General features: G+C 42.7%; 1 protein-coding gene across 4 annotated transcripts in view; it reads right to left on the bottom strand.

Annotated features, from left to right (window-relative positions):
• Positions 1 to 27441, bottom strand: part of OPCML (opioid binding protein/cell adhesion molecule like) — a gene marked incomplete at both ends in the record, with an annotated part of 1073109 nt that overhangs the window by 487174 nt on the left and 558494 nt on the right. For 2 of the 4 annotated variants that reach the window (XM_084251353.1, XM_084251352.1), the window contains one exon: positions 14510 to 14594. In XM_084251353.1, coding sequence (XP_084107479.1) covers positions 14510 to 14594 — 85 coding nt within the window. Of the gene's footprint in view, positions 1 to 14509; positions 14812 to 27441 lie in introns of those variants that run through there. The other 2 variants (XM_084251351.1, XM_084251350.1) reach the window with 1 other exon arrangement.

A 27441-nucleotide genomic window follows, 5' to 3' on the forward strand; every position in this document is an offset into this window, starting at 1 on the left:
ATGGCTGCTTTTATCCTGGTTTTGATTTTGCTCTTATCCTTCCACACTTGCCTGGCCCCTTCTGTCCCTTTACTATGGGTCCCCACCAGAAGTTGCCTTAGACTTGTGACAGGCTTTCGGGCCTCAGTGGCCCTGCTTTGGGCCAACCCTGTTTGACTGGACATTTAACCTCGCGAGCATGAGTAATTTTGGGTGCTTGATTTGGAAACTATATTTTTTCCCTTTTCTTTGTTGCACACTAATTGAATTAAATTTCCTTTCTATTAAAGGTCTTATGCACTAAAGTATGTTTTGTCTTGATGCTGCAGATGGCAGGAGCTATTTAGATCAGGTTTGGGGACACTTTTACTGTGGTTGTTTTCTTTCCCAATCACAGCATATAGTGCTATTGAAACTCCCTCTCTTCAGCCGTGGGTCCTCTTGTTTCTCATGCTCACTATCCTTTGGGCCCCCACCAGTCCTTCTGGCTCCAGTAGCACCCAATGGAGCTAGACTCTGGCTTTTGTGAAGGTGATAAACAAACATTCCAGTGGGTTTCAGATGGAGGCCTTCCTCCTGCCCGCTTCCCATGTTCACCCTGAGAATCTGCTGGAGCTCCTGAAAATAAAGCTCACAAACGTGTGGGGAACTCCCCCAAGCCTCAGCTGCTTGGTGTTATTCTCCAGTTAGTCTACACTCAGTCTCCAGCAGTTCAACAATTGTGCTTTTAAGTGTTCCTGGAACAATCTGTCTAAAGTGGTGGTTTTTGCTCATAATAAAATGTGATTCTCAGGAGTCACCTGTCTCTAGTTTTAAATGGGTGGTTTGTCCTGTGGCCTCAGTTCTCTGACACATGAAAAAGAATGGTTGATTTTCAGTTTGCTCAGTTTTATGTTTTTTCTTACCGTACAGATGAGAGTGATGATTTCCGAGCCTCTTATGTATTAGACCAGACACTCAGGTGTCAGCCCACAACTGTTTTGTCCCTTTACCACTCGTTCTCCTGCTTTCAGCCTTACCTTGCTGCTCTTAGGAAACATCGGACCCACACTTCCCACAGGTTCTCTGTCCTCACTGTCTCCTTCCCCTGCGACTCTTCCCCCAGGCATCTGCATGCTCCCTCCTACACTTTGACATTTTCTGCTTGAATGACACACCATCCAACAAGCAGTCCCTGACCTCAACAGTAAACAGACAGCCACCTGTGTCCATTCATTTATTTGGCTTCATAATTCTTCAGCGCACATGACCTATGTAACATATTCTATTTTAATGTACTCATTGTGCTTAATATTTATTTTTCTGCCCTAAAAATAAGCTTGATGGTGTCAGAGGCTTGGTCTGTTTTGTTCACCGTTGTAACCTCAGCTCCAATATGACTTCCTGAAAAACAGCACAGAACATGCTGTCCGCATATCTCTTGAATGACCACATTAACACATCAGTCACCGATGTTCTATAAGAAGTTATATGAATGGCCAATGTGAAAATCATCTGAAAAGACACCCAATATCAGGAAGCCCCAAGAAAATGCAAATTCATCTTACAATGGTTCACTACCTCATAACCCACCAAAAAAGCTAAAATTAAACATTGAAAAGACCCCAAATGACAAGTGTTGGAACTGTGGAGACACACAGCTCTCATGAATTATAGCCTAAATTGATATAATCACTTTGGATAATGGTCTGTCTATACACTCACAAGTTAAACATATACCTGTAGGACTCAATGACTCTTTCCCCAGCTACTTTCTAAGAAAATTACTTCCTCAGAAAAACTTCCACCTACATATTCATTGTACCTTTATTCATAAAAGTCAAACATTAGAAAAAATATATTAATTTCCATTGACAAGTAAATGGAAAAAAACTGTGGTATAACCATATAATAAAATACTACTGAGCAATGATCACAAGAGAATGCATGCATGAATTCCAAATACATACAGGGAAGGAAAGAAATCATATTTTTAAAAGTTCTGCATGACATAATATCATTCTCTCTGCATGAAATTCTGGAATAGATAAGACTCATCTGTGGCCTTAGAAAGGAGATTAATGTCTGCCTAAGGGCCAGACAATGGACTTCAAAAGGGCATGAAAAGAAATGTCAACAAGATGTCAAACTTAAAAAGCTCCAAGGCCTTTTGATTTCCCATGGAAACACTGAATAAACAACTGGAAACAGATTTTAATAAATGTATAGGAGTTCTAGAAATTAATCAAAGAGCTACAGTAAAAAGATGATTGTTCAATTAAGAAAAAGGCATCACCTAAAATGATTGTAAACTTGAGGTGTTTTTATTTGTCCTGATCCTCTGTACAGTGGCACAGTGCAAGTTGGAGGAAGCAGCAGTCTAGACGTTTATCATCTGCGCAAAATAGAGATAGCAGAGGGGGTAGAATTTCCAATGATCTGAGGAATTACGCTGCCTGAGGGATTGATCTCGTGATGCCTAACTCAAGAGTTCAGATAATTAAAAGCAGCTTGCATCTTAGGATGGAGGGGGCTACAGAGAGCAGCAGGGACAGTTTGTGAGAACTAGAAGGGGGACTGCAGAGTCACACACACCAAGGGCAAAAGAACATGTTCTAAAACCCTATGGAATAAACTTACCCAAGAAAGTGAAAGAATTGTACACTGAAACATGCAAAACATTTGTTGAAATAAATTGAAAAAGACAAAAATAAATGAATAAACACCTATGTAAATGGCCTGGAAGATTTAACATTGTGAAGATAGCAAGACTATAGAATGCGGTATACAGATTCAATATAATACCTATCAAATGCCCAGCGATTTTTTTTTTCTGCAGAAATAAAAAAAATCCATCCTAAACTTTGTGTGGAATCTCAAAGAATCCCACTTGGCTACAACAATTTTGAAAAAGAACAAAGTTATAGGTCTCACTCTACTGATATCAAAACTTACTACAAAGCAACAGTCACCAAAACAAAGTGACACTCATATAAAGACATGTATAGACTAATGGAATAGTATGTAGAGCCCAGGAACAGAGGGTTGCAGATATGTTCAAATGATTTTGAGCATGGGTGTGAAGATCATTCAATGGGGAAAAGATAAACCTTTCCGAAAAAGGTGATGGGGAAACTGCATATCCACATGCCAATAATGATGATGATGATGATGATGATGATGATGATGAAATTAGACTCTTTACACAAAAATTAACTTTTAGGAACAAAGACCTAAAATAATAAAATCCTTAAAATAAAACAGGGGGGGAAAGCTACAAGACATTGGATTTGACAGTATTACTGTCAAATTATTTGGTATTGGATCTGATACCAAAAGCACAGGCAAGAAAAGACAAGACAGATAAAATGGACTAGATCAAAATTTAAAACTTTGATGCATTAAGACAATCAATAGAGGAACGGCAAGCTACAGATGGGAGAAAACATGTACAAATTGTATATCTGGTAAAGGATTAATATCCACAATATATAAAGAACTTCTATATGTCAACAATAAAAACAGACAGCCTGATTAAAAAATTAACTTGAACAGATATTTCTTCAAAGAATATATATAAATGGCTCGTTAGCACATTCACAGGATTAGTCATTAGGGAAATGCAAATCAAAGCTACAATGAGATACTTCACACCGAGTAAAACAGTTTTTATGGAAAAAAAACAGAAAACAACAAGTGTTGGCAGGGATGTGGCGAAATTAGAAATCTTATTCGGTGCTGGAAGGAACATAAAATAGTGCAGACACTACAGAAATTGGTATGGTGGCTTTTCAAAAAAATAATCATAACAAACTATATAGGCCTCTTTGGTGTGTACATTATCCCACACTGGGGGACTCAAAAAGATATTTGTACAACCATTTTCACAGAAGCATTATTTGTAATAGCCAAAAGATGGAAGCAACCCAAGTGTCCGTCAACAAGTGATGTTGCCAGCAATCATTCCCACATATGACCAGATTTCATTCAGCCTTAAGAAGGAAGGAAATCCTGACAGATGCTATGATACTGATGAAACTTGAAGGCATTATGTGAAATGAATTAAGCCAGTCACCAAAGGATACTCATTGCATGATTCTGCTTATGCCAGGCACTTAGAGCAATCAAAGGCAGGAGACAGTCAGCATAATGGTAGGTGCCAGAGGCACCTCCCCTGCAGGGAGGGGCAGGGGAATGAGTGTTTAATATGTACACAGATTCATCTTGGAAAGATGAAAACAAGTTCTGGAGGTGAATAATGGTGATTGCTGCATAAGATGTGAATGTTTAATGCCACAGAACTGGATGCTTAAAAATGTCTCAAATGGTAACTTTTATGTTATATATATTTTACCACAATTAAAAAACAAAAAAAAAAAAACAGAGGCATGGAAGTACTCTTTGAGGGTCATAAAAAATGTTCTGTATCTTGTGGAGGTCTGGTTACATGTGTGAATATGAATGTGCAGTTTGGGGAAGCGAACACTTAATAGTGTGCATTTTATTTTAGGTAAATTTTCTCCCCCTTCGTCTCTCCCTCTCTCTCCTTTACTCCCCCACTTCCTGATCTATGGGCCCTTTATTCTGCTAACACATTCACTAGATGTGAATATTTAAAGAGGAGAGTCTAAGATTAATTCAACTTTATAATTTCTACATTGCCTAGAATAGTGCTAGACATAAAGTGGATAGTCAATAAAAACTGCTTGTTTAAATTGTGAATTCAATAACATATTTAAAAAATTACTGCTACTATTTATTGTGAGCTTGCTACATGTCCAATTTTAATCTAAACTCTTATAAACTTGACGCCATGTATTCCTCCCCAACAACCTGGAGAAGTAGATAAACAGACCCTGTATATTTTAATCAGGAAATGGAAGCTTAGAAGATTCTGTCCCTGGTCCACATGCAGCCATTAGCACCAGAGCTGTGATCTGAACTGAACCTTTTTGACTATAAAGTGTTCGTCCTCTTGGTGGGGGTTACATTTTATCTTCTGTTTCACTGTGTCTACTGATGGGACAATCATAAATGGAGCACATAATCAAGAACACTCTAAAACCTGTTCCCTCTGTATAGCAGGGTACATTCTGGTGATACATATTCAGGAATCACAGTGAACTTATTACAGAAGCAGCTGTGGTGTTTCAGATGGCCAAGGAAATGGGTCCATCAGTCCCTTCAGCCTGAGACGCCCCCTCCAAAGTTAAGACATTACTCGCTTGCTTTTCCCATCCCTTAAAGTATGCAGACAGACTTCCAGAATGTCATCCTCCATTTTGTAACCTTCACAAAAAAGGGAGGAGGCAGGCATACCTCCCCTGCAATCGCTCAGAATCTCCTGCCAGCAGCTTTAAGAAAATTGTGAAAATCACAAATACCGCAATTATAATAAGCAGGGAGAGACAGGACAAGTTAAATACCAACTATCTAGGAAGAGATCATTATCTCAACTAGGATTCAAATGCCAGAATCTCTGGTTGTAATTTCAGTGACTTCCCAATTACTTCAAAATGGATGGCAGTATTTTCATTAGGGGAAAAAAAAAGAAAAAAAAAAAAAAAACAGACCTTCATGCCTGCATGTGTGTGTGTGTGTGCAGATGTGAGTGTGGGTGCGTGTGTCACCACATACATGCACGTCTGAGTAGCATGTGTGTGTATGTGCATGTGTGGGAGAGAGAAAGAAAGAGGCAGAGAGAATAGAGACAAAGCATTCATGTTCTCAACAAGCTTAAAGCACTCACAATGTGTTAGGTATTATATTGGCACTGGAGACAGAAAGATGAAGAGAGGGTATTAACGTATCTAACAAAAGGCATGAGGAAGCGATGAAAACAACCTTAGTTAGAGGAGTAATTTTTGAGATGGCACAGGAAGCACAGGACCATACAAAGTTGAATACCATCATCCCCCCACTTACACAGGGTGTGGCTTGTAACAAGCATCTCACTTCGAGCATGGCTGCTGACGACACACCTGACTGATTCAATTTCCTGCCTAGCAGTTGCTGGTCCCATCTTTTATCCATCATGGGACATTCCAAACTGTGAGCAAGAGACCCTATTTAATGACATCACCCACAATCAATCCCAGTCAAGAGGGACAAATGAATGGCAATCCATAGTGCAGAGAATGATGGAGAATAAAGGTTTAATTGCAGAGACACATGTGCGATCTGGGCTAGGCCCCATGTGCTCCTGCATGTGGACATGCAGCTGAGCATCAAGCAGTCAGCAGCAGAGACTCCATCAGGCTGGGAGGGGTGGGGTCAGGGCTGGACCTGGTCTTTTGAAGAAGTACTGGCAGCACCAGGCTGGGCTCAGGGTCACCCAGCTAGGCCGAACATGCAGTACTGAGACAAGGACGTGTACTCAGGGATACCAAGGGTATTTCTGTGACCTGGCCAGCTTGGGGGGAGACTATCACATACCAGAAACTTGGCAGATGGAACACATCATTCTTGTCCACTGCTTTCCTTCTTCTTTCTACTGCTCAGTAATTTCACTGCAGGCTATTTCCTCCTCAAGCATACACAGGAGAAGCCCGTGTCTTTAGTTCCTTTCTCTCCAACTCTTAGCCAACACCTTGAGAAAATCTCTCTCCTATGCTCTTCTTTCTACCTTTGTCTTTCCTTTCCTCTATTTAGCTTCTTTTCTTCATCCATATTTAGGAAAATATCCCCAATCATCAGCAAAGTAACAAGTATATACGAATCAAATAAAATGAAAGCTAGGCATCTTAAGATTAAATTTGGCACAATGGATACAATGCACACTGCAGAACTTTCCTAAGTATTCAGAAATATCTCTCAGAAAATGTTTCCATATTATCTTCTTCTAATTATGCCTACTTTTCTCCAACACTGACATTCATGATAAATAGAAAATTATCATATTCGTTTTTTTCCTCTTTTGCGTAATTACTTCTACAACAATGTTGTTTTCTATTATTCTTCATTGCTAGTATATGGCGTTTTGGGTAATTATGAGTTAAATCATCTTCTGTGGACTAGCTAGAAAACTTAACAACCATTTAAACAGTCTTTGTTCCTATTCTGCAATGGAAACATGGTTAAAAGTAACATCATAAATCTTCAGATTCACTGAAAGCATGTAATATTCAAAACTAATTCTTAAACATTCCATTGATCCATTTATGGGAAACTAGGTTGAGTCCTTCAGCATCTCCTGATTTTAGCAAAATGCAAACCCCTCGCCCCCCTGCAAGGAAGGGACCCCGTGGTTTCCTCGAGGGTGTGAGTCAGCCACAAGGTGAGGAAGGCCCGTGGCTCTCAGTTTTCTTTGCCTTTCTGGTTTGAACTAAAATATGAATATGGGCCTCCCTGGTGGTGCAAGGGGTTAAGACACAACCTATGAAGCTCTCTAAAGCCACTGCAGCATGAATTCGATCCCTGTCCAGGGAGCTACCCACATGGCACAGCAGACCTCTCCTGACTCACCCGCTGCTCCCCTCAGCAGTGTATTTCACTCATCTGCCTGTTCTGCTCCCAACTCTGTCTCTGGTGAATCCTCTCACCACCACCCCCGACACCTCTGGCCTATACCCCAGCTCTTGCATGCATAAATAAATAAATCTTTAAAAATAAAAAGTAAAGTATGAATATAAGGTTAGGGAAAGGGGTCAGGAAATGACATAGATTTTTAGGATTTTAAAAAATCCTAAACTTCTCTTCACTCTATGTTTCCATGCAGATCACTCACTTTCTCTCAGTTCTCAGAAATGCTCCGACATGGGTCCTGGCAACAACTGACCACTTGCTCTTAGATCACAGGGTCCCTGGAGATACCACAAATGCAGTGTGAGGTCATGCAATAGGACAGTGAGGCATTTAGGACAAGTTTAAAGCCAAGAGCACAAGGATCATCTTGTCAGCACACTGGGCCCTGGAGGCAGCTGTCATTTTTGCACCTAAGGGGCAAGCATTCCTCTGGCCTGCGTTACTCTCTTCTCTTCCCTGGAAGACAGAGCGACAGGCACTCACAGGCAGGTGAGGCAGGTGAGGACACAAAAGGTAGGGGAGACACCTGCAGCCCTCAACTGGAACTCAGACTTCAGACTTGAATGTAGGTCAGGGAACAGAAATGGTGTTTTGGTTTTGTAAGTCTCAGAGCACAAGGGAATTTTCTCTGTTCTTTATGTATGGGAGGAGGCCCTATAAAAGTAAGCAGGAAGATAAGGGCCTTCTAGGAGCAATTCAGACTCAGACACAGAGTAACTGTGACCAAGGACTGAGTGACTTCATTTTTCTAAACCTCAATCTCCTGGGCTGTTCATCACGAACCATGATATTCTGAAAATTATATGAAACAAAAAGTAATTGACCTGGCATCTGACACATAGTAAATGGTGGATAATTATAGACTTTGTTTGTTTTTAAAGGTGCCCCCATCCCTTGCAAACTGTACTGAAGGGTTGTTGGCCAGATCCTGGAGGGAGAGGACTCCACACAAACACGCTCCTTCTCTGACTTCTCAACCACAGAAAAGGCACAGATCTAGGCAGAGCGATGGCTGAGCAGCAGACACTTTGCAACTTCAATTTTCACTTCTTAAAAAAGACACACCAGGGCAAAAGTGACTCCAGGGGCTATCATTTACTGGGAGGAGGAAGAGGAAGGGAAGGCAGCCTCTCCCCTTCTCCCCGACACCCACTCTGAACCAGCCTTCTTTCCCATCCAACTTACCCCCACATTAACAGAAGTGCCTTCATGCAGTGAAGGGAACAAACAAACCTGAAATAACCTGGTGCTGTCTTGACTGACTTTTAAAACAATCAACAAAGGTTAACACTTGCTTCCTAACTCATAGGCAATGCAAATTTCTACCAGTCCTAAACATATCTTGGACCATAACTCCCTTTCTCGGCTCATCACTGTGCAGACAGCTTCCCCATAAGAAGTGATTTTTAAAGTCCCCCCTAGTGAAGGTCCAATAAGACTTGTCTGCTCCCTCTTCTTGGTGCATGTCACCAGTGGCCCCCGTCTGACCTGTCACATGCTGGTCAGTGTGGTTCCCTCTCCAGCTCTCCTGAGCTGGTCACACAACAGGCCAAGGTCACAGACCCATTTAGAAGCTCGAAGGAAGGAAAATGAAAACAGGATTAAACCATGGGCCAAATTCACTTAAAGGCCAAAAACTGAACAAAAGAGGTTAGATTAGAGCTACCGAGTTTTCCAGAGTAATTTAGACAGTACCTGGGTATCTATCTTGAAAGCTCTACAACTTCTCCTCCCATCTCCTGCTTTGGTGTGCAGTATGTGGCAGTATTCCCTGACATTCAAGGGTGGGAGAGCTCAGCCTGCTCTTCTATGCTGGTTGCATCCTGCAGCCGTGCTCAACACACCCGGACACACCAACTTCCCAGCCTGGCCCCTGGATCTGTGCATCTCTTAGGGTAGACAGCAAGACAAACTCCACTGAGACAGTCCCACTTCCAAATACAGCATCTACTGCTGCTAAGATGATTCCTTCCAACTCTGCTGCCTGCTTGTCCTCTTGCCTTGAGGGATAGTGAAGGCTTGTGCAGAGTTCCAGATCCCTTCCGAGAGACCACAGGGGATTCAACTGTCCCCTCTGCAGGTGATTTAAGCAGAATCCAAAAGTCCGTCAGACCCTCAAGATCTCTAACCAACCACCGTGCCTGAATCCCTGCATCATAGGTTGAAGAGAACGGGAACTTTTAGATATAAGGCTTAATGGCTCTAGAGGAAATGATACATTACGAGAACAAGGCCTATTAGGATGGATTAAGTATTCAACCAGTATTTATTACTTTACTCCTTATTATCCACCACGGTATCTGTGCTGGATACAGCAGACAGGGCTCCTAGCCTCCAGGAGTCCACAGTCTAACCACAACCCCCCATAAATGATAGCTCCTCGGGGTGTATGTGTCAGAACAGAGATCTATAGCCAGTGCAGCTTGGCCTCAAATGAGGGTAACTCTTGACCACAGCCGAGGGTAGAATGCCAAGTGGAACTGGGCAGAGACTGACACATTGTAAGGGTGGGCCCGTGTGTGAGGGTGACGCTGGGGAGAAGGCAGAGCAGATGAGAATGGAAAAGGTTGCAAATGTTATAGGTTATTATCAGGGAGTTCCACTTAACACCTGTAACAACTTGCTTGTAACTACCAGGACAATGCCATAAACTTCATCTCACCTGATATCATGGACTCAGCAGATAGTGTTCCCACCCATACAGGACTGAACTATGTGTTCACAATGATATAACTGGAGAGTACAGAATAAAATCAGACCCAGGCACCTGAGCCCCATGCTCTTTCTAGAGCAGCAAAGCAGCCAGTGGTAACCAATAGGCACTCTTGAGTGGGACAGGGCTGCGGAGGCCAGCCTTGCTCAACAGCAAGAAAGGGGTTAAAAGCAGTGGTTCTCAACTCTAACTGTACATGAGAAATACTGGACGAGGGTCTCCCTGATGGCACAAGGGGTTAAGTCTCAGCACTATGAAGCTATCCGCAACCACTGCAGCACAAGTTCTATCCTGGCCCAGGGAGCGACCCACATGGCACAGCAGACCTCTCCTGTCTCGCCTGCTGCTCCCCTCAGCAGTGTATTTCAGCAGATCTGCTTATTCTGCTCCCCACTCTGTCTCTGGTGAATCCTCTCACCTCCGCACTGCTAGCCTGCACCCCATTTCTTTAAAAAAGAAATACTGGATGAGATTTGTTAAATGCACACATCCATGCCCTACTTCAGAGATGTGACTTCCAAAAAGCATAAGGCGTGCACTTGTTTTTGAATAAGCTACACTCAGTCGCATCGTTTCTACCGTAAAAAGCTGCTGATGGTGAGGACAAAATACAGAAAAGCTCCCCAAACAGCAGAAGGCTATCCCTAGGAGCTTGACTGCCCAGGTCACTTTGGCAAAATCCCACTGTTCAGATTATTCCTCGGCTTGTCTGCAGGCACACCACCCTGAACACACTGGATTTCAGCTAATTATTCGTTGGCTGTAGTTAACCCTTAAATTGTGGCTCTGAGTGGATCAACTCAAAACTCCAAATGAAAATGCAAGAATGTTTCAGAGAAGAGTTACTGATCATAATCCCAGATCAGAAAACCTAGAACAGCAAAAAGGGTTACCCTGCCATACCAAAATAAGTAAATAAACAACAAAATATCTAGTTTATTGGTGGGAACTCTTGCCAGTTGACTCGTTACAACTCCTACCCTTATCCTACTACACCCCTCAAAATGTCCATGTATACCTATGGTCTGGCCCCACTGAGGAAATAAAGTCACCTGAGAGCTGACCGAGGCCCATGAAGAAAGTACATCAGGCTGTCACAGGGCAGTTGATTTGCACTGTTAGACACCAGCTGACCACACTGAACATCTGGGCTCCTTTCCTGACATGGGCATGGATTCAGATACAGGACTTCTAGATACTTGTCACATCTAATCTAATGGAAAGGCACAGAACATTTTTAAACCAACAGCAGATAATTGTAATGAAATGATTCTGGCCAAGAGGGCCCATTTGTAATAATGAATTCAAATCAGATTCATAGAAGCTATAATTCAGCCATAGTGAATACCACCTTCATTTTCCATATCATCTCTCTTCCAAGAAGGCAAAATAACTCAATATTCAAATAATTATTTTTACTTTTCAAGTAGCCCTGTGAAGTAGTTATGAGGAAGATAATATTGCCTCACTTATAGAAAATGAGTTTCATCCACGTTCAAATCTTCAGTGTCATCTTTGGCATATCACTTCCTAATGTCCCTCAATGCAATCAAAGACCTATCACATCATGCTGCTGTCTCCAAGGAGGAATTCATCCTTCTCTAAGCCAGGCAATTTTTCACTGGAAAATTCAAAGGAGGACCCAGCTTTCTCCATTCTGGTGCTTTTCCTACTAGGTCTTGGGCTTCCTGTGTGACTTTATTCAGGATTTAGTAGCAAGCAAGGGATGCTTTACTCCTGGTTGGCAAAGCTACAGTGGAAAACCTCTCTGAGGCTGATGTGAATGGGGACATTTTTCTGTACATTCTGAACATTTGATGCATTCAGAACACTAAATTCCCACATTCTGAATTCCCAACAGAACATCGTCAAGGAGCCTAAAGAATAAGCATAGCTAAGAAGTGCATTTTTTTAAGACCAAAAACAACACAAAATACATTCCGGCAGGATTATCAAGGTCTGAGACCATGGACTTCCAGAGACTAAAAGCACGCACTTTCCTTCTGAATGCTGACAAATAAGTCACATAGCTGCTAGCCAATAAACCAAGGATTGGTGGAAAACAAACAAAAAGAGGGAGAATGAATGTGGGACTCCCAGGCATTTGCAGGAGATATTGACCTTATTTTAAGAAATATTGTGATAACAATGAAATCATAACCTTAAAACCACAGGAAATATTAAGCATTAAGTGATGAAGGCAAGAAAAGAAGAAGAGAATGCATCATAGGTAACAATCATAGGAATTACATAAAGTAGGAAAGTTATAAAAGGTAAGAAAATAAGAGGTAAAATAAAGAGGCATTAAAATGATTTAAATAAGTGGATGATGTGCTGAGTTTCTCCATTCCAGGGCAAATTACACAGAAGAGAAGAAGCAAAATCAACACAAGACAAGGACTTACTTTTTTAAAAAATAAAGCACGCAATCAGGTAACAGATAACAGTTATACTTGGAAGATGTAAGTTTTATTTTCTCTACAATGCATAAAAAGCAACTATTCAGCTTTCCTTTTTTTATTCCCAGACCCATTACCAAGCCCAGCTGCTAGACATTAGAATTAAAGATCATGAAAACAGGCCAGCAGCTAATTAAAAAAAAAAAAAAAAAAAAGTAGATCAAAGCTGGCCCTCTGCTGGTGGAGCCTTCTTATTGCAGCCCAGAAAGCAGAAAGCTTGGGGATTTTGAGTTTCTAGTTCAACTTTCAGGGGCAGGAAATGGACAGAAGATTTTGGAAGGTTCAACTCTGAGACCTCTTTGCCCCCATTAGTAGATTGGATGATAAAGAGAGGTGCATAGCAGAAGCATAAACAGGCTTCACCCATCTGCATTTCATTTCCTTGGATAACATGCACTGTGGCCTGTGAGCTGCTACAAATAGTCATTCCATAAGTCACATCTCAGAGAGTGTACTCCTGAAACTTCTCCGAGGCAATGAAATAGGCACATTATTTTCTAGTTTGTCTGGAGGGTTTTCCCTCCTGCCTGATGGCAGGTCCATCTCTGTTTTTACTCTCCCTATTCTCTACTTCATCTTTATTTTCTTTCTTACTCCTTCCTCCTCCTGCCCTGCCCCAATCCCCCAATTCCATGAGCCAGCAGACAGGGTTCAGGATCTGTTCTCCAGTTCCAAAGGAGGTTCAGCTATGAACCACCCAAACTGGCAAAAATCCACCGTTAGTGCTTGGGTTTAAGAAAGGCTAGTCAGCATCCCAGAGGGCTTTCTTTTCTTCCCCAGGGAGACATCTGTCTAGATAAAGACAGAGTCCAACCAAGAGACTAGGAAGGAAACCCCTCCCTCATTGGTTTCTTGGAGAAGTCAGGTTCTTTGACTGAATACCCTAGGAGGAATGCTTTATTTTCACCATAACCATCAAAGTCACAGACAGGGCAAATGCGTTCACCCTGTGTATGCTGTGAGCCAGAGTTAAGCTGGGACATCCCTGAATCTGTCTCCTAGGACCAGAACTGCCTCATTAAAGGGATAAAAGATGATATCTGCTGAGCTGGTGGAAACTGGTGGCTGCATTTTTATTAAAGTCTCTGCTGCAGCAGGCCCAGTCCCCAAAGGTTCATATTCTAAGACTCTCTACCCCCCCTGCCTGGAGCATGTAAGTGTTTCTCTGTAACTCATTAAAGTAAAACAAAACGCTTTTCTTTTTGTGCTTTTCAGACAGGAATGATGCTGTTACATAAAAGCTACATGTCTCCTCTCCTTGGTCCCAGCCTGTAAAGATGAAACTGCCCTCATAATTTATAATAGGGGCCCCAGGAGCACCACACTGATGACAGGGATGGCTGCATCTTGAGCAGACTCATAAAGGGCCATGGCCCAGCCTTAGCAATTCCAGAAGCTGACATTATAGGTATCTCTAGAACAGGGGTGAGACAGCCCATCTTGAGGATTATCTCTGCCTCATCACAGCCCTTTCTGGCCTGTGAGAGAGCCACCAGGTTATCCACCCCCACCCCGCCCCGTATTTCAACTCCGTCCATCTCAGGTTCTCCTCTTGGTGCTAAGCCAAAAGTCCATCCAGCTATGCCATGGCCTCAGACACACAGAGTCCCAAACAAGGATTCAGGGTTCACTTGCAAGATCCTGGACCCCAAAAACCGAAGCAAATGACAAACCTGTCCAGGAGAATGGGTTGCCAGTTGCCACAGTAAGCAAGCGGCACCTCTTGTGCCTGCAAAAGCCCTCTGGGAGGTTCCCGTCCTCTCCCAAGAAAGCAAGTCAGTTCTCTACCCCATGGCCCCTACCCCCGTAAGCCCATCCTAGGGGCTCAGTCCCCCACTGAAGTATAGCTCCCTACCTGAGGGTGGCGCTCTCCCCCTGCCGGACCGTCACGTTGTCCATAGCTTTGGGGAAGGTGGCATCTCCGCTGCGCACCGGCACTCCTGTGGGTACAAGGAACAGCAGCCTGAGAGACACGACCACGAGGCACTTCCAGGGCAGGAACAGGTACCCACAGACCCCCATCCTCGACAGCCACAACTTCCCAGAACTCCGGAGCGGCGCGGTCCAGGTCCCCCGCCCCACTCTCCAGCGGGTCTCAGGAAGTGGTGCGGGCAGAGGAAAGGGATGGAGCTAGCCAGAAGCAGAGAAGGGGAAGAAGAAAGGAGTCCAGGCTCTCCGGAGTCTAAAGATCCTTCCTCAGCTCCTGCCTCAGCTTTCCAGTCTAGCACCACCAGATGCCCCCTCCTGCATCCAAAAAGCGCTTCCTGGACGCTCCCCTGGGGAGCAGGGAGGCAGCCGGGAAGGGAGAGGAAGAAGGAAGGTGCAGGGATGAAGGTCACAGATGGCTCTTGCTCTGCCTCTCTCTTCAAGATGCTACTTTAAGATTCAGTTGGGCACGTTCAGCAGAGGTCTGGCATCAAAAGTTTATAACCCAAAGAAGCGAGGCAAGTGTCTCGGACTTAAAGGAGATGCATCAGAAGCGGCTGCTTCAAGGAGAAAATGTTTTATTAGCTCACACCTATGGACAGATAGATTTAGACGCCAGCTCAAGTCTCAGAGCCGGCCCCCAAAGGCGCAAAAAAGTTCCTCCGCGGGCACCCGCCGCCGGCTCAGCCCGAGGATCCTCCGCGGCCGGGCACGTCCTCGCCCGCAGCCCGGGGGCGACTGGCGGCCAGCCCGGCCCGCGATCGCCAGCCGCGGAGCGCCGCCCGGCGCAGGCTCTGGGAGCTCGGGGAGCAGCGCGGACGGCGCCCCCGCCTCCTCCGGGGACGCGGCACGGGACGCGGGGACGCGCGGACGCCACGCTCAGCGGCCGCCCCCGGCCTCCGAGCCGCCTGCTTCCCGGGAGCAGCCCCGACGCGCGCGGGCCCCGACCGCCGGGGTTGTCATGGCAGCAGCTCCATCACTGACCGCCACTTTCTCCCGTGCCGGCGCCGAGCGAGCCGAGCGGGCGCTCATCCCGGCGGGCGGGCGGGCGCGCGCGGGGCACCGGAGTCCACCTTAACCCCCGCCGCGCCAGACCCTCCCGCGTGGGCTGGGCGCCGGCCGGCGGTGAGGCGGCGGCTCCCCCCGCGCCGCTCTCCCCCTGACACCCCACGCAGCCGAGAGAAGGCTGCACCCCTCTTAGTGGCTCGCTGGCGGGGGGTCGGAAGTGGGGGCGGTCTGAGGAAAGCAGCAAATTGAAAATTGACACTCGCAACCTCCCCCCCCTGCCGCTGGAGCAGAAGTTGCCAAACCTGCCTTGGAGAACTGAACTATATTTCCCAAGCCGGGAGCTGCAACTGTGTGCGAGTCCATTGGTTCTGCTGCCTCCAGTTCTTGGCAGAGCAATGCTGAGCCATTGCAAAAAGATGGACTGTGCTTCCCCACGACCCGCCTTGAAATCCTCATGGCCCTCCACTCTCTTGGGCTCTCAGACTGGCAGATCTGAATCCCTTCCTATGGCACAATGTGCAAGGAGTCCCTATCCTGGTCCATGCTTGTTAACCAAGTTTGCTCTTGCAAAAAAGGAAGATCTAGGGAAAACACATGGGGGGGGTCCTAGAAAGTATTAGGACTGATTTTCATGAATTCCAGCTATGGCTTTATGATCATGACAGGACTCGTCGCCATCACTGAATTGGGAGGGGGCTTTCCAGGGGCATTCTTACAGGCCAGGCTTCGCTTTGGGTAGGGGGCCAAGTGGTGGTGAATGGGTTAATTTATTTCACTTCTTAACCCACTTGTGAGCTCAAGCTTTCCTGGAGCCGGTCATGACATTTATGTTTGTTTTTTCCATTTCCCCGGCAAAAAGCACCCCTGTTTTGAGTGGTTGTTACCCTTGCATCATCATTAAGTGGTTGCCATGTGTCTTTGCTTTACTGCAGGCTTTCTCACATCCTTTTGTTAGATTAGACTGGGCTCTGAACACTTGTTACCACGAAATTTAATTCAAAATATAAGCAGTAAACACTTATCATTTATTACCTCAGTTACTGAAGGCTATAAACACACTTCCTGCTCTCAGTTATGAGGGACTGAGCACAAATAAATACTACCCCAACCTAACCCCCTATTGTAAATTGGTAGCCCACATACCATTTTAGGTCTAAGGGTTTTAATTTAGAGCATCATAATGGAAAAGAAAGAACAACATGTCACTAGTCATGTTGTGTATGTTGTATATGTTTTTAATAGAGTGGAAATATGTATCAGCTACTTTCCAGAAAGCACACATTAACAAAGGCAGGAGTAGGACAGGGGACGCATCCCATTCATTTTGGGCTTCAGGCTGAATGAAGCAGTGATGCAAGAGGCAAGGCAGAGGACTCAGAAAGCAGACACATTAGTTATTTGGGGATACCCACTGGTTTTCATGACATGCATGTTTCCTGAAGACTTGAGTGCAGACCTGGGTTTCCTGTATGCACAGAAATCCTCCCAGCCCTGAGATGCTCTTGTCCATTATCACCAGACTAGAAAGGATTTCCCTTAATGATTTAACCTATGTACAGCTGATGAGAATGTGCTTATGGTTTTCTTCAGTTACAGAGTTTGTGTTTTGAATGCTGGGGACAGCAGCAACGGAGTTGGGTTAAACTGCTGTGGAAGTCAGGCTGTAGCTAACTCTTTGTGGCTCCTACTGATACTGGCCTCAGTGCTTCTCAGGACATGCAAATGGGGCAGTTGCTTAATCCAAATCAATTCATGACAAGCTACTCAAGATGGGAAGAATTATTGCAGAAGAACAGAAAGGAAAAAGCATGAGATTCCAGGTGGGTAAACAATAGCTGGGACAGGCAAGGAAGGGAGACAGAGATAGCAGAAAGTAAGGCATTATGTATTCTCAACAATGTGTAATAAATCCTGCTCTTGGGAAAGGACTAAACCAAGTATCTGCTTTTCTCAAAGTCTGCTGCCTCCAATCATAGGTCTCTGGAGTTCTAGAAACAAGACCCGGGTCTATTCTCTTCTCTAAGTTTGCCTCCTATTTCAATATTTGCAAGTGAATATGTTAAACTCAAGGGCTAATGACTGGAAAAATAAATGCAGATTCTGATCTTCATGACAATCTACATCTATAGTGTTGTGGGGGAGATTTTATTCATTTGGAAGACATTGCTAAAAACCACTCATATAATAGAAGGTCAAACCAAATTGAAATAAGAGAGAAAAAGGGGTGAGGTTCACAATGAACAAAGACTTAGGTAGTTTCTCATGGTAGTATACTATGAAATACTGGCTTGAGTACCATGATGGGAGAGCCCAGAAAAATGTCTCTTGGATATGTGACATCATCTATGAAGTTAATTATATGAGGACAGACAAGTGATGATTAAGAATTTTGGTTCTGAAGTGGGCTCTTTAGATACTGACTTTCAACACTTCAGCTGTGTGACAGTACCAAGTAATACCTCTCTCAACAATTTTATACGGCTTGTGGGCAACTTGACATGTCCCCATGATTTTGTTTTAAGATATGTAAGATAACAGTCATGACAATAACTACCTAATAATAAGAGATGATGAAAATTAGAAGTCACCTAAGATCAAAATTGGTTATTAACAAGGTTTCATTTTATCATGGAGGGACTGACATAGCAAGGATGACTCGGTAATTCTGGATCCTGGTAATTCTGGATCCAACTGAAATGTCTGAATTTATCTAATGAAATTTGTATCCAGTTGTAAAAGTAATTTCAAGCTGTGTGTTATTCATAAATAAAGAAAATGTACAGCTTGTGTTTATCTGAGAGAAGATTGTACCCAGCTGTTCTGTGTGTGCATTAGGAAGAAACATAAAGTAAGAACCCCATATATAATGCATATTTATATGTCAGAAACCCACCTAAATCCTTAAGGACCCCATGGGGTGGAATGCCTGAGAAGGCAATGTGGCTCAGCCCAAAGGAGTTGGCTCTCTCTTGGGGTCCTCTGGATTTGGAGGCACAGTAAACCAAAAATGCTTGCTGGTGGACAGAAAAGTAAGAATCAACTGAGCCTCAAACTTTCAGACTTCAGAAGGTTCCAAAAATTGGCAACACATTCCAGAACACAAAACTATGGAGGAGACACAAATATTATCTTCTGTAAGCCCAAAGCAATACCACGTAACAGTTGCTACATGATCAGCGCTAAACCTGAACAAGCCACTTCATTTCTCCTTGTCCCTTCATAGCTTGGGTCTTCTAGTCAATTGCTAACATGAATCCAGAATTCAGGTCATTTGGATATCAATCTTTTCCCATCGTAGGCCACTCCACCTACTTTCTAATTCAGGCCTCATTGGTTTGACCTAGTAAAAAGAACTGCTATTGGGCATGAATCAAATTCATGCTGTGTATCCCAGCTCTGCCACTTACAAGTTCTGTCATCTTGGGCATATTGCCTATCATCTCTGGGTGTATCTTGTAATAAACAGGGTAAATAAGAGCTACTTCATGGGATTGCTGTGAGAATTCAGACAGAGAACTCACGTGGGGGCTCATGGTAGCAATCAGTGATGGTGAAACCTCAATCCCTCTTTTTTTCTATGTGAAAATAACTGAAATTGACCAACCAAAAAAAAAAAAAAAAAAGAAGAAAGAAAGAAAAGAAACACAACAACAACAACAAAAATCCAAAGGACTTTTACTGTAACAAAAGTTACAATACAAAGCACTAAAATAAACTTGTCAACAGAAAAAGATAAGGCATGCAAGACTTGCATTGTGAAAAGATATATGAGATTTATGAACTACCAATAGATAGAGAAGCCAGTTATTATACTATCAACCCCATTATCCTACACTCTTTCAAAGTGATTGTATATGTGTGTGTCTTGCTCTTCCATGATTCTTCTGCTCTGGACTACAATCGGGTGCAACATAAAAACACCAGCAAATAGGGATTGTGCTCTGCAAAATAAGCCAGAAGGAACAGTTAAAATATCTAATGGTTTCACTTACAGGAGGAATATAGGGAAAACAAATTAAGGATCAGGAAAAAAATAATAATAAATAAACAAATAAAAATTAACAATCAACTATAAATCAGAGACATTCTGCAGGGGAGGAGGTGGGATAGAAACAGGAGAGGGACAAGCACAAGGGACTATGGCGATGGTGCACAGGTTAATTGGTGGTGGGAATTTTATGGGGACTATACCTGAGAGGAAAAAGCAAACATTGCATGAAAATGAACAATGATGTAAAATATATATTAATTAAGTAAAACAAAAATAGTATTCAGTAAAAAGTGTGAGAAATTACAGTTAAGTATAATTTTTAAAACAGTTATTTATTTATACAAGAACTGGGGTACAGGCCAGAGGCACAGGAGGGTGAGAGGATTCACCAGAGACAGAGCAGGGAGCAGAACAGGCAGATGGACCAAGAACACTGCTGAGGGGAGCAGCAGGCAAGACAGGAGAGGTCTGCATGCCATGTGGGTATCTCCCTGGCTGTCTGGGAATCAAACCTGCGCTACAGAGGCTGCAGACAGCTTCACAGCGCTGTGCTCAACCCGCTGTGCCACCGGGGAGGCCCTACAGTTAAGTATAATTTGATTTTACTAAAAGTTACTTAATTTCTTTTTATAAAAAGATTTATTTATTTATTTATACTAGCACTGGGTACAGTCAAAAGTGCAGGAGGGTGAGAGGATTCACCAGAGCCAGAGCGGGGAAGAGAACAGACAGACTGATGAAATACACTGCTGAGGGGAGCAGCAGCAGGCACGGCAGGAGAGGTCTGCGTGCCATGTGGGACCCTCGCCGGTGGCCGAGGATTGAACCGGCACTGAAGAGGCTGCAGGCAGCTTCGCAGCCCAGTGCTTAACCGCGTGCCACCAGGGGAGGCCCAGTTACTTAATTTCTATACTTTTAAGTATGTTTGAAATATTTCATAATGAAAAATAAATTTTAAAAATTGGAAAAAAAAACAGCAAATAATTGCTGCATGAGAGAACTCGTGCCCATGCTCTAAAATCAATGGAATGTCACAGAAGCTGATGAGAGGCTCCAGCCACATTCCCCTTACTATACTCTTACTTCCTCCCTGGCCCTCCAACCCCTCAATCTGGGATATTACAAGGCATCCACTGTATCCAAACATTTTCTTTCAGAAAGTCTGGAGTCTTATATAAAGGGACTAATTTCCATAAGCCAGACAATAAAATCAATTCATCACTTTATAGTCACTCCTCATATAGTTCTATAAATCAAAAAACAAAAAAAAATTATATCGAGATCTACAAATCATAACATCAGTTTCTTAAATGCTCAGCAGGAGTTGTTTCCGTTTTACCCCTATTGAGTCTCACTATAGCTTCTAGTTGAAAGGCCACACTGGGTAGGAGATGGCTCTTACCTCCCAGGGCACCAGGGTGTGGAGCACAGAACCCCCTTCAGAGATTGACAATATAGCTCTAAATCTGGACCAGCTACTAGGAGCTGGGGGTCTTGGGCAGCAGATGGGTTTCCTCTGAGCCCAAGTTTCTCCACTGGTTAGTCTGGAAACTTTATCCCTTTGTTTTTTTTAAAGAATTGAACAGGTTGTATGTGAGATACCCACAGGGGATTTGGCAGATAGTAAATGCTCAAAAAACAGGTGTTCTACTACTACTCCATCTGCGTACTTCATCCTGATAAAATTAATCTGATCTCTCTCATACTTAGGAAGCCAAACTTGAACTTGGCTTTCACATTATATATTGGTTACTTGCAATCTTATTTGCCAAACTTTTAAAACTATCATTTATTTATCCTGTTGACGAATGTTTTCATTCCTTTCTTCCTTTTTTTTTGGACCAACATCCTTTGCCTATCTACTCATTGTGCTAGAACTGGGGATACAAAGAACATGCTACAAAGAATATGTTCACTGCCCACAGGAGTTCATAGCCCTGTAAGGGCAAATAAACCACATAATGGATTCAGTACAACATAATAAGATTTAAAGTTAAAATACGGGCCTCCCTGGTAGCGTAAGAGGTTAAGACACAACCTATGAAGCTATCTGCAGCCACTGCAGCACAAGTTTGTTCCCCGGCCAGGGAGCTACCCACATGACTCAGCAGACGTCTCCTGACTCACCCACTGCTCCTCTCAGCAGTGTATCTCAGTGGATCTACCTGTTCTGTTCCCCACTCTGTCTCTGGTGAATCTTCTCACCCCTCACACCTCTGGCCTGTACCCCAGTTCATGTATGCATAAATAAAATAAATCTTAAAAAAATAAAGTTAAAATAGGCAAGAATGCCACCTAAAATAGGTCCAATGCCTCTGAGCATTGCACCATCTAAATTAGATTAAGATTCCTAGAAAGCTGCTTGAAGGAAGTGACTCCTAAGTTCACTTTTAAAGGCTGGGTGGCTGTACACTGCCAACTGGTTTCTGATGTTGGCAACTGAATGGATGATGTTACCCATCACAGAGAAACAACAAGGAGAGTTGATCCTGAGTGCAAGGTGATGAATGACCAGTATTGAACATGAGGCATTGGTGAGACACCAAAGTAAAGATCACTGCTGGTATTTGGATATTTAGGTTATGAGCCTAAGAAAGAGATGATGTTTACAGTTATAGATTTTGGAACTCTCTTTGTGTAAGTAGGACCTGAAGTGCTGAATACTAATGAAGTCACTCAGTAAAAGCAGTAGACTGAGAAGGAATAAAGCATTAAATGCAAATTCTGGGCAACATCAACATGTAACGGGTGAGTGGAAGAACTCATGAAGGATTCTGCAAAAGTGGCCCAAAAAATAGAAGGCAAAGCAGGAATCAGTGACCTCACAGAAGTCAAGCAGGAGACTGTTTAGAGAGTGGTTAACAGTGTCAGATACCAGGCATTCAGGAAATGAAGAAAGAGCAATGAAGAAAGAGCATCCAAGTTGTGCCCAGCACCGTGGAGGATGCTGGTGACTCTAGAGACTCTGGCAGAAGTGGTTTCACGCCTGGGCAGCTGCAGAAGGTAAGTGGCAGCTCAGGAATGATGGCATCCAAAGAATGGAGAAAGCAAATGTGCCCCAAGCTCCATTATGAAAGAGCAAGAGAGGAGAAAGGGCAGAGAATTGGGCCCGATATAGACTATATTGTTTTACTTTGTTTCATCTTCAACATGAGAGACTTGAATATTTATTTATGGTGTGTGAAGATTAAGAATTCCTGGAAGGTGCCATAGGTCTGATTGTGCTGATCACAATGTTCTGTGTGTGGTTAATGATTAATAAACATGCAAGGATGAGTTGTTTCTGGCCAGAATTTCCATCTTTGGACCCACTTAGGAACAGACCAAACAACACTTAAAAATTAATGACAGTGATCACTGTGGCTGTCATCATCACCATCCTCTCCCTCCTGTGCCAGACAGAAGGATGCTCAATCACAGATACCACCTCAGATAACCCCTCAACACCTCTGTTAGGAAGGCATCACTGAGGTTAGACTAAAAAGCCAATGCATGGAGGAATTATTCCTGGCCATCTCTAGGAACTCAAAGTAGAAAATGCTCAGTCTTACCCCTCTCTTCATGGTTTTCTGATTTATCACCAGCTCATAACAGTTCCTGGTGCATAACAGATTTTCCAATAAATTGTTATTCAATCATTAAAAAATAGGGCATTATTCGAACTGTTGTTCAGACAGAGAAAGGCAATACCATTTGATATCACTTAAATGTGGACTCTTAAATAAATAAATAAATGAGCTCATGGATGCAGAGAACAAATTGGTGGTTGCCAGAGTTGGGGGGGATGATGAAATGGGAGAAGAATGGTTAAAAAGTAGAAACTTCCACTTACAACATAAATAAGTCAAGGGGATATAATGAATAGCATGGTGACTGTCATTGATAATTTTGTAGTATATATTTAAAAGTTGCTAAGAGAGTAGGTCTTAAAAGTTTTCATCACAAGGCAAAATGTGCAACTGTATAGTGAAAAAAAAATCATAAATATGTATGGTGACGAATGTTAAACTAGATTTTATTGTGGTGATCATTTTGCAATATATGCAAACATCAAATCAGTTTGTATACCTGACACTAATATGTTATTTGTGAATTATATCTTAATTAAAATAGTGATATACCTCCAGTTTATGCCTTCCAAGTTCACAGATATCATAGCTATTCAAGATTCACATTAAATAATCAAAATATATGTCTTTTTTTTTTTTTGGACACTGGGCAACATTTTATTGGCAAAAGTTTAGCTTGAGGTGAAGGACAAAAATTAGAGTACTTCAGTTTAGTTTGTATTTCTGGTCCCATATACTACTGGTGTTGCTCCACACTATTGTGAGAAGGCCCTCAAGGTGGGAAAGGAGTGGGCTGTACCACATGACTAATAAGCAATATAAATATAGTAGAAATTTTATGGGATATAGTAGTATAATATATAGTACATAAAAATGTATGATAATATAAATGCATAAATAAAATATAGGGCATGCATATGTGAATGTATATATGACTGTGTATAGAGAAAGGAGGGGGAAGGGAGAGAGGGAGGAGGGGAGACAGAGAGAGACAGAGAAAGACAGAGAGATTTATTTTAAGGAATTGGCTCCTGAGACTTTGAGGCTGGCAAGCCCAAAGTCTGTGGAGCAGGACACAGGCTGAAGACTCAGGGAGAAGTTAATACTGCAGTTCCAATATAAAGGTATTCTCCTCACAAAATTTCTTTTTCAAGGGGAGGTTAGTCTTTTTCTATTAAAATCTTCAACTGATTAGATGAGGCCCACTCCCATCATAAAGGTTAATCTGCTTTACTCATATTCCACTAATTTAAATGATAATCTCATATTTAAAATTGCCTTCACAGATACATCTAGAATAATGTTTGACCAAATATCTGGCTTGTCTATCAAGTTGACACAAAAGATCAACTCTCAAATCTCAATTTTTCCTGGAGATAACCTTCCTAAAAGGATTAAAATCATTTTAATCCTTTAATCCTACTCCTTTAGGAACTTCATAGAAAAAGAAAGGAAAAGTCCTTCTACCTTCTCACCAAATAGTTTTACCTTGGCAGACTAATGAGATTTTTCTCAAAGACAAAGTCCAATTAGATTTTTCAAATTTCAAATTGCAAAGCACTTGGAGTAAGTGGTTGCATGGAGTGAATGAATTTTATCCAAAGTGCAATTTGTTGCTCCCTTTCCTGAGTGGCGGAAGAGGTTCCACAGCATGTTGCCTGGTGAGAAACAAGGTATAGGTTTTTGTCGAGAATGAGAAAGAAAATGGACTGCAAAGAATCCCCAAACTAACTGTATGAGTGATAAGAGTCCACCGAACTTTAATCTATCTAGATCTACCTTGGAAAAAATCAGAATCTCCTTACAGAAAGAGTACACACAGGCACAGATTTGAAATCTAGGGAGGGCAAAGGAAACTGGGAGAAGGTACTTGAGAGTAAATCCTTGTCATAGAGGGAAGGAATGAACATGGTCCTATCTCAAATCACACATAGTGATCTCAATTGTTCCTCCAAACTGAAATTGGGTGATTGTCTGCATTATGTTCCAGAATGAAATATCCAACAGACTCACTGTCATGTGGCAAAGCTCCAACTATCAATTAAGGGATGGAAATAGGGATGTGAATGTTTGTCTTGGCTCTGACACTGAGTTTAAAGTCACAGCTCAGATCAGCTCGCCTTTATCAGAAAATCCTAACTACTAGGTAGAGAACATCAGAATGTACTACTTCTACGGCTGCTAATAACAATAATAGTAATAATAGTAATAATGCTTAATGAACGCACATAGCACTCCAGATACTAATATAAATGGCTTCTATGAATAATCCTAGTTAGTTTGCCCCCAAATCCTAATTTTACAGGTAGAAGGAAGATTGTGGATCAAGGGGGTGACATGGATAAGACCAGAGCACCAGGAATCAAGATGTCCCTCTAAAGTCCACTCCTTTCCTCCCACCAGAGGTATATCAGAAGTTTGGTGCTTATAGAATAGAGAACATCCCCTTACCAAGAAGTAGGGAATCCCACGTGTGTTAAAAGCACAACTGTTGTGGTGGCAGTGGGAGTGTGGGGTGAGTCCAGGAGAAGAGGTTGTGGATGGCGGAGGTTAAGAGGAGAACCAAGAAGAAGGCAGGCAGGATCCCTGCAAAAGCACAGGCTGCTGCAGCCGAGAGTAGAGCAAGACTGTGAAATAAAGCTGTGTCTTCTGCTCTATTTTCCAGCTTCTCCCTCCCCCTCTCCATCTGTCTGTCTCTTCCCTTTTCTCCCCTTGCAAATCTTCATCTGCTAATTTTCATCCAACACGTTTATGAATTAATTCCAACACTTTTCTCTCTCTGTCAAGACACCCTGCTTTCTAACCTCCCCCACCCTTTGGCAATGTGTGCATTTTATTCCACAGACTGTTTTTCTGACAACTCACAGACGCAGTTATTCACTCTGACTTTATTGTGTATTCAATCAACCTGTGCCACTGAGGGGCTCAGAGAGGAGAGGCCAGGTCTGCAGCTGGACAACCTGGTAACCAATGGGGCAGAGGGGCTGAGTGAGAGTGAGGCTGAGATCACAGGGTCCAGCAAGGGGGAAAAACAGGGAATGCCTCAACATCCAGGGCTGCAGGTGATCATGGGCAAAGTTCCCAGATTTCAAAATAGGACTCATGTGACCTCCCTCTGAAAGAAGCAAAGGTCTGTCAGAAATGAATCTTCATCATTCCCAACTTAATTAACACAAACTAATGATACTGGGGAGTCCTAAAAATAATTTCTTGGAAATGTACAAACTGAGACAGACACATAAACAGCATACCAAACTAAATGGGAGTGTCTTTTCAGCTTGAAATACCTGTGCTTCTAGGCATGTTGAAATGCTTGATTAATAGAATCTTAGATTTTTACATTTTAAATCAATAAAAATAAGTGATTTTGAGAACGAGTAACACAAAGAAATGGGAGTTCTAAAGAGCAAATGAAATAAATAGCATATAGAGTACCGGATGCAATAGTTTCTACATACATCTTTGATAGACTGATTGATTGACTAGTGGATTGATGGATGATTGAAGTGCAAGAGCCAAGAGAATGCTATTTGTAGACTTGGCAAGAGGAATAAAAGCGAGCATGATGCACAATGATGTAAGATGTAAGTAACTCCATCATTTCAATATGTCCAAAGTATGGTAGGTACAAATCTACAGAGCAGAGAGAGCTAGCATGAAAAGGACTATAGGCATCAGATTCCAGAGAAGTCAGGTTTGCTATCCTGCCTTGGGTTTCCTCACCTGTAAAATAAGCTGTTGGACTAGATGATTCAAAAGTCCCCATTCAGATGCAATGATCATTACTGACCTCTACAGACAGACATTTACATTTGCTTTGTCCCATGCTGTTTCTGTGCTTCATGCCAGGCTGTTTCTGTGCTTCATGCCAGGCTGTTTCTCTTATCTGAAATGTCTTCCTTTGCAGATCAGATTCCAAAACTCATCTTTAATACCCAGCTCAGATGTTAATTCCCGGGGTAGTCTCCTAGTTTGCTAGATATAAGTAGTTCCTGCCTCCTCTGCACCTGCTCAGAATTTGATCCTTCCTTTCTACAATCTTACCACAATCTATGGCCCTACTGCAGTACAGGACACTTCCTCTTTGCTAATTTATTGAGAATAGGTCTATTTCTGTTCTCAGCACCAAGCACCTTAGCAAAATGTAGGTGCTTAATAAATGTTCTTTAAATGGATGAGAGGGACACTTTTCTGCAGGGAGTCCATTTTCACAGTGGCATTTGTTTTTAACTGCATGGTAATAGCTTTGCAGAATACAGAGACTTCCTGATAGATCATTTCAAGAAGAAAACT

This window comes from Talpa europaea, assembly GCF_964194135.1.
Source record: "Talpa europaea genome assembly, chromosome: 12".
Lineage (NCBI taxonomy): Eukaryota > Metazoa > Chordata > Mammalia > Eulipotyphla > Talpidae > Talpa > Talpa europaea.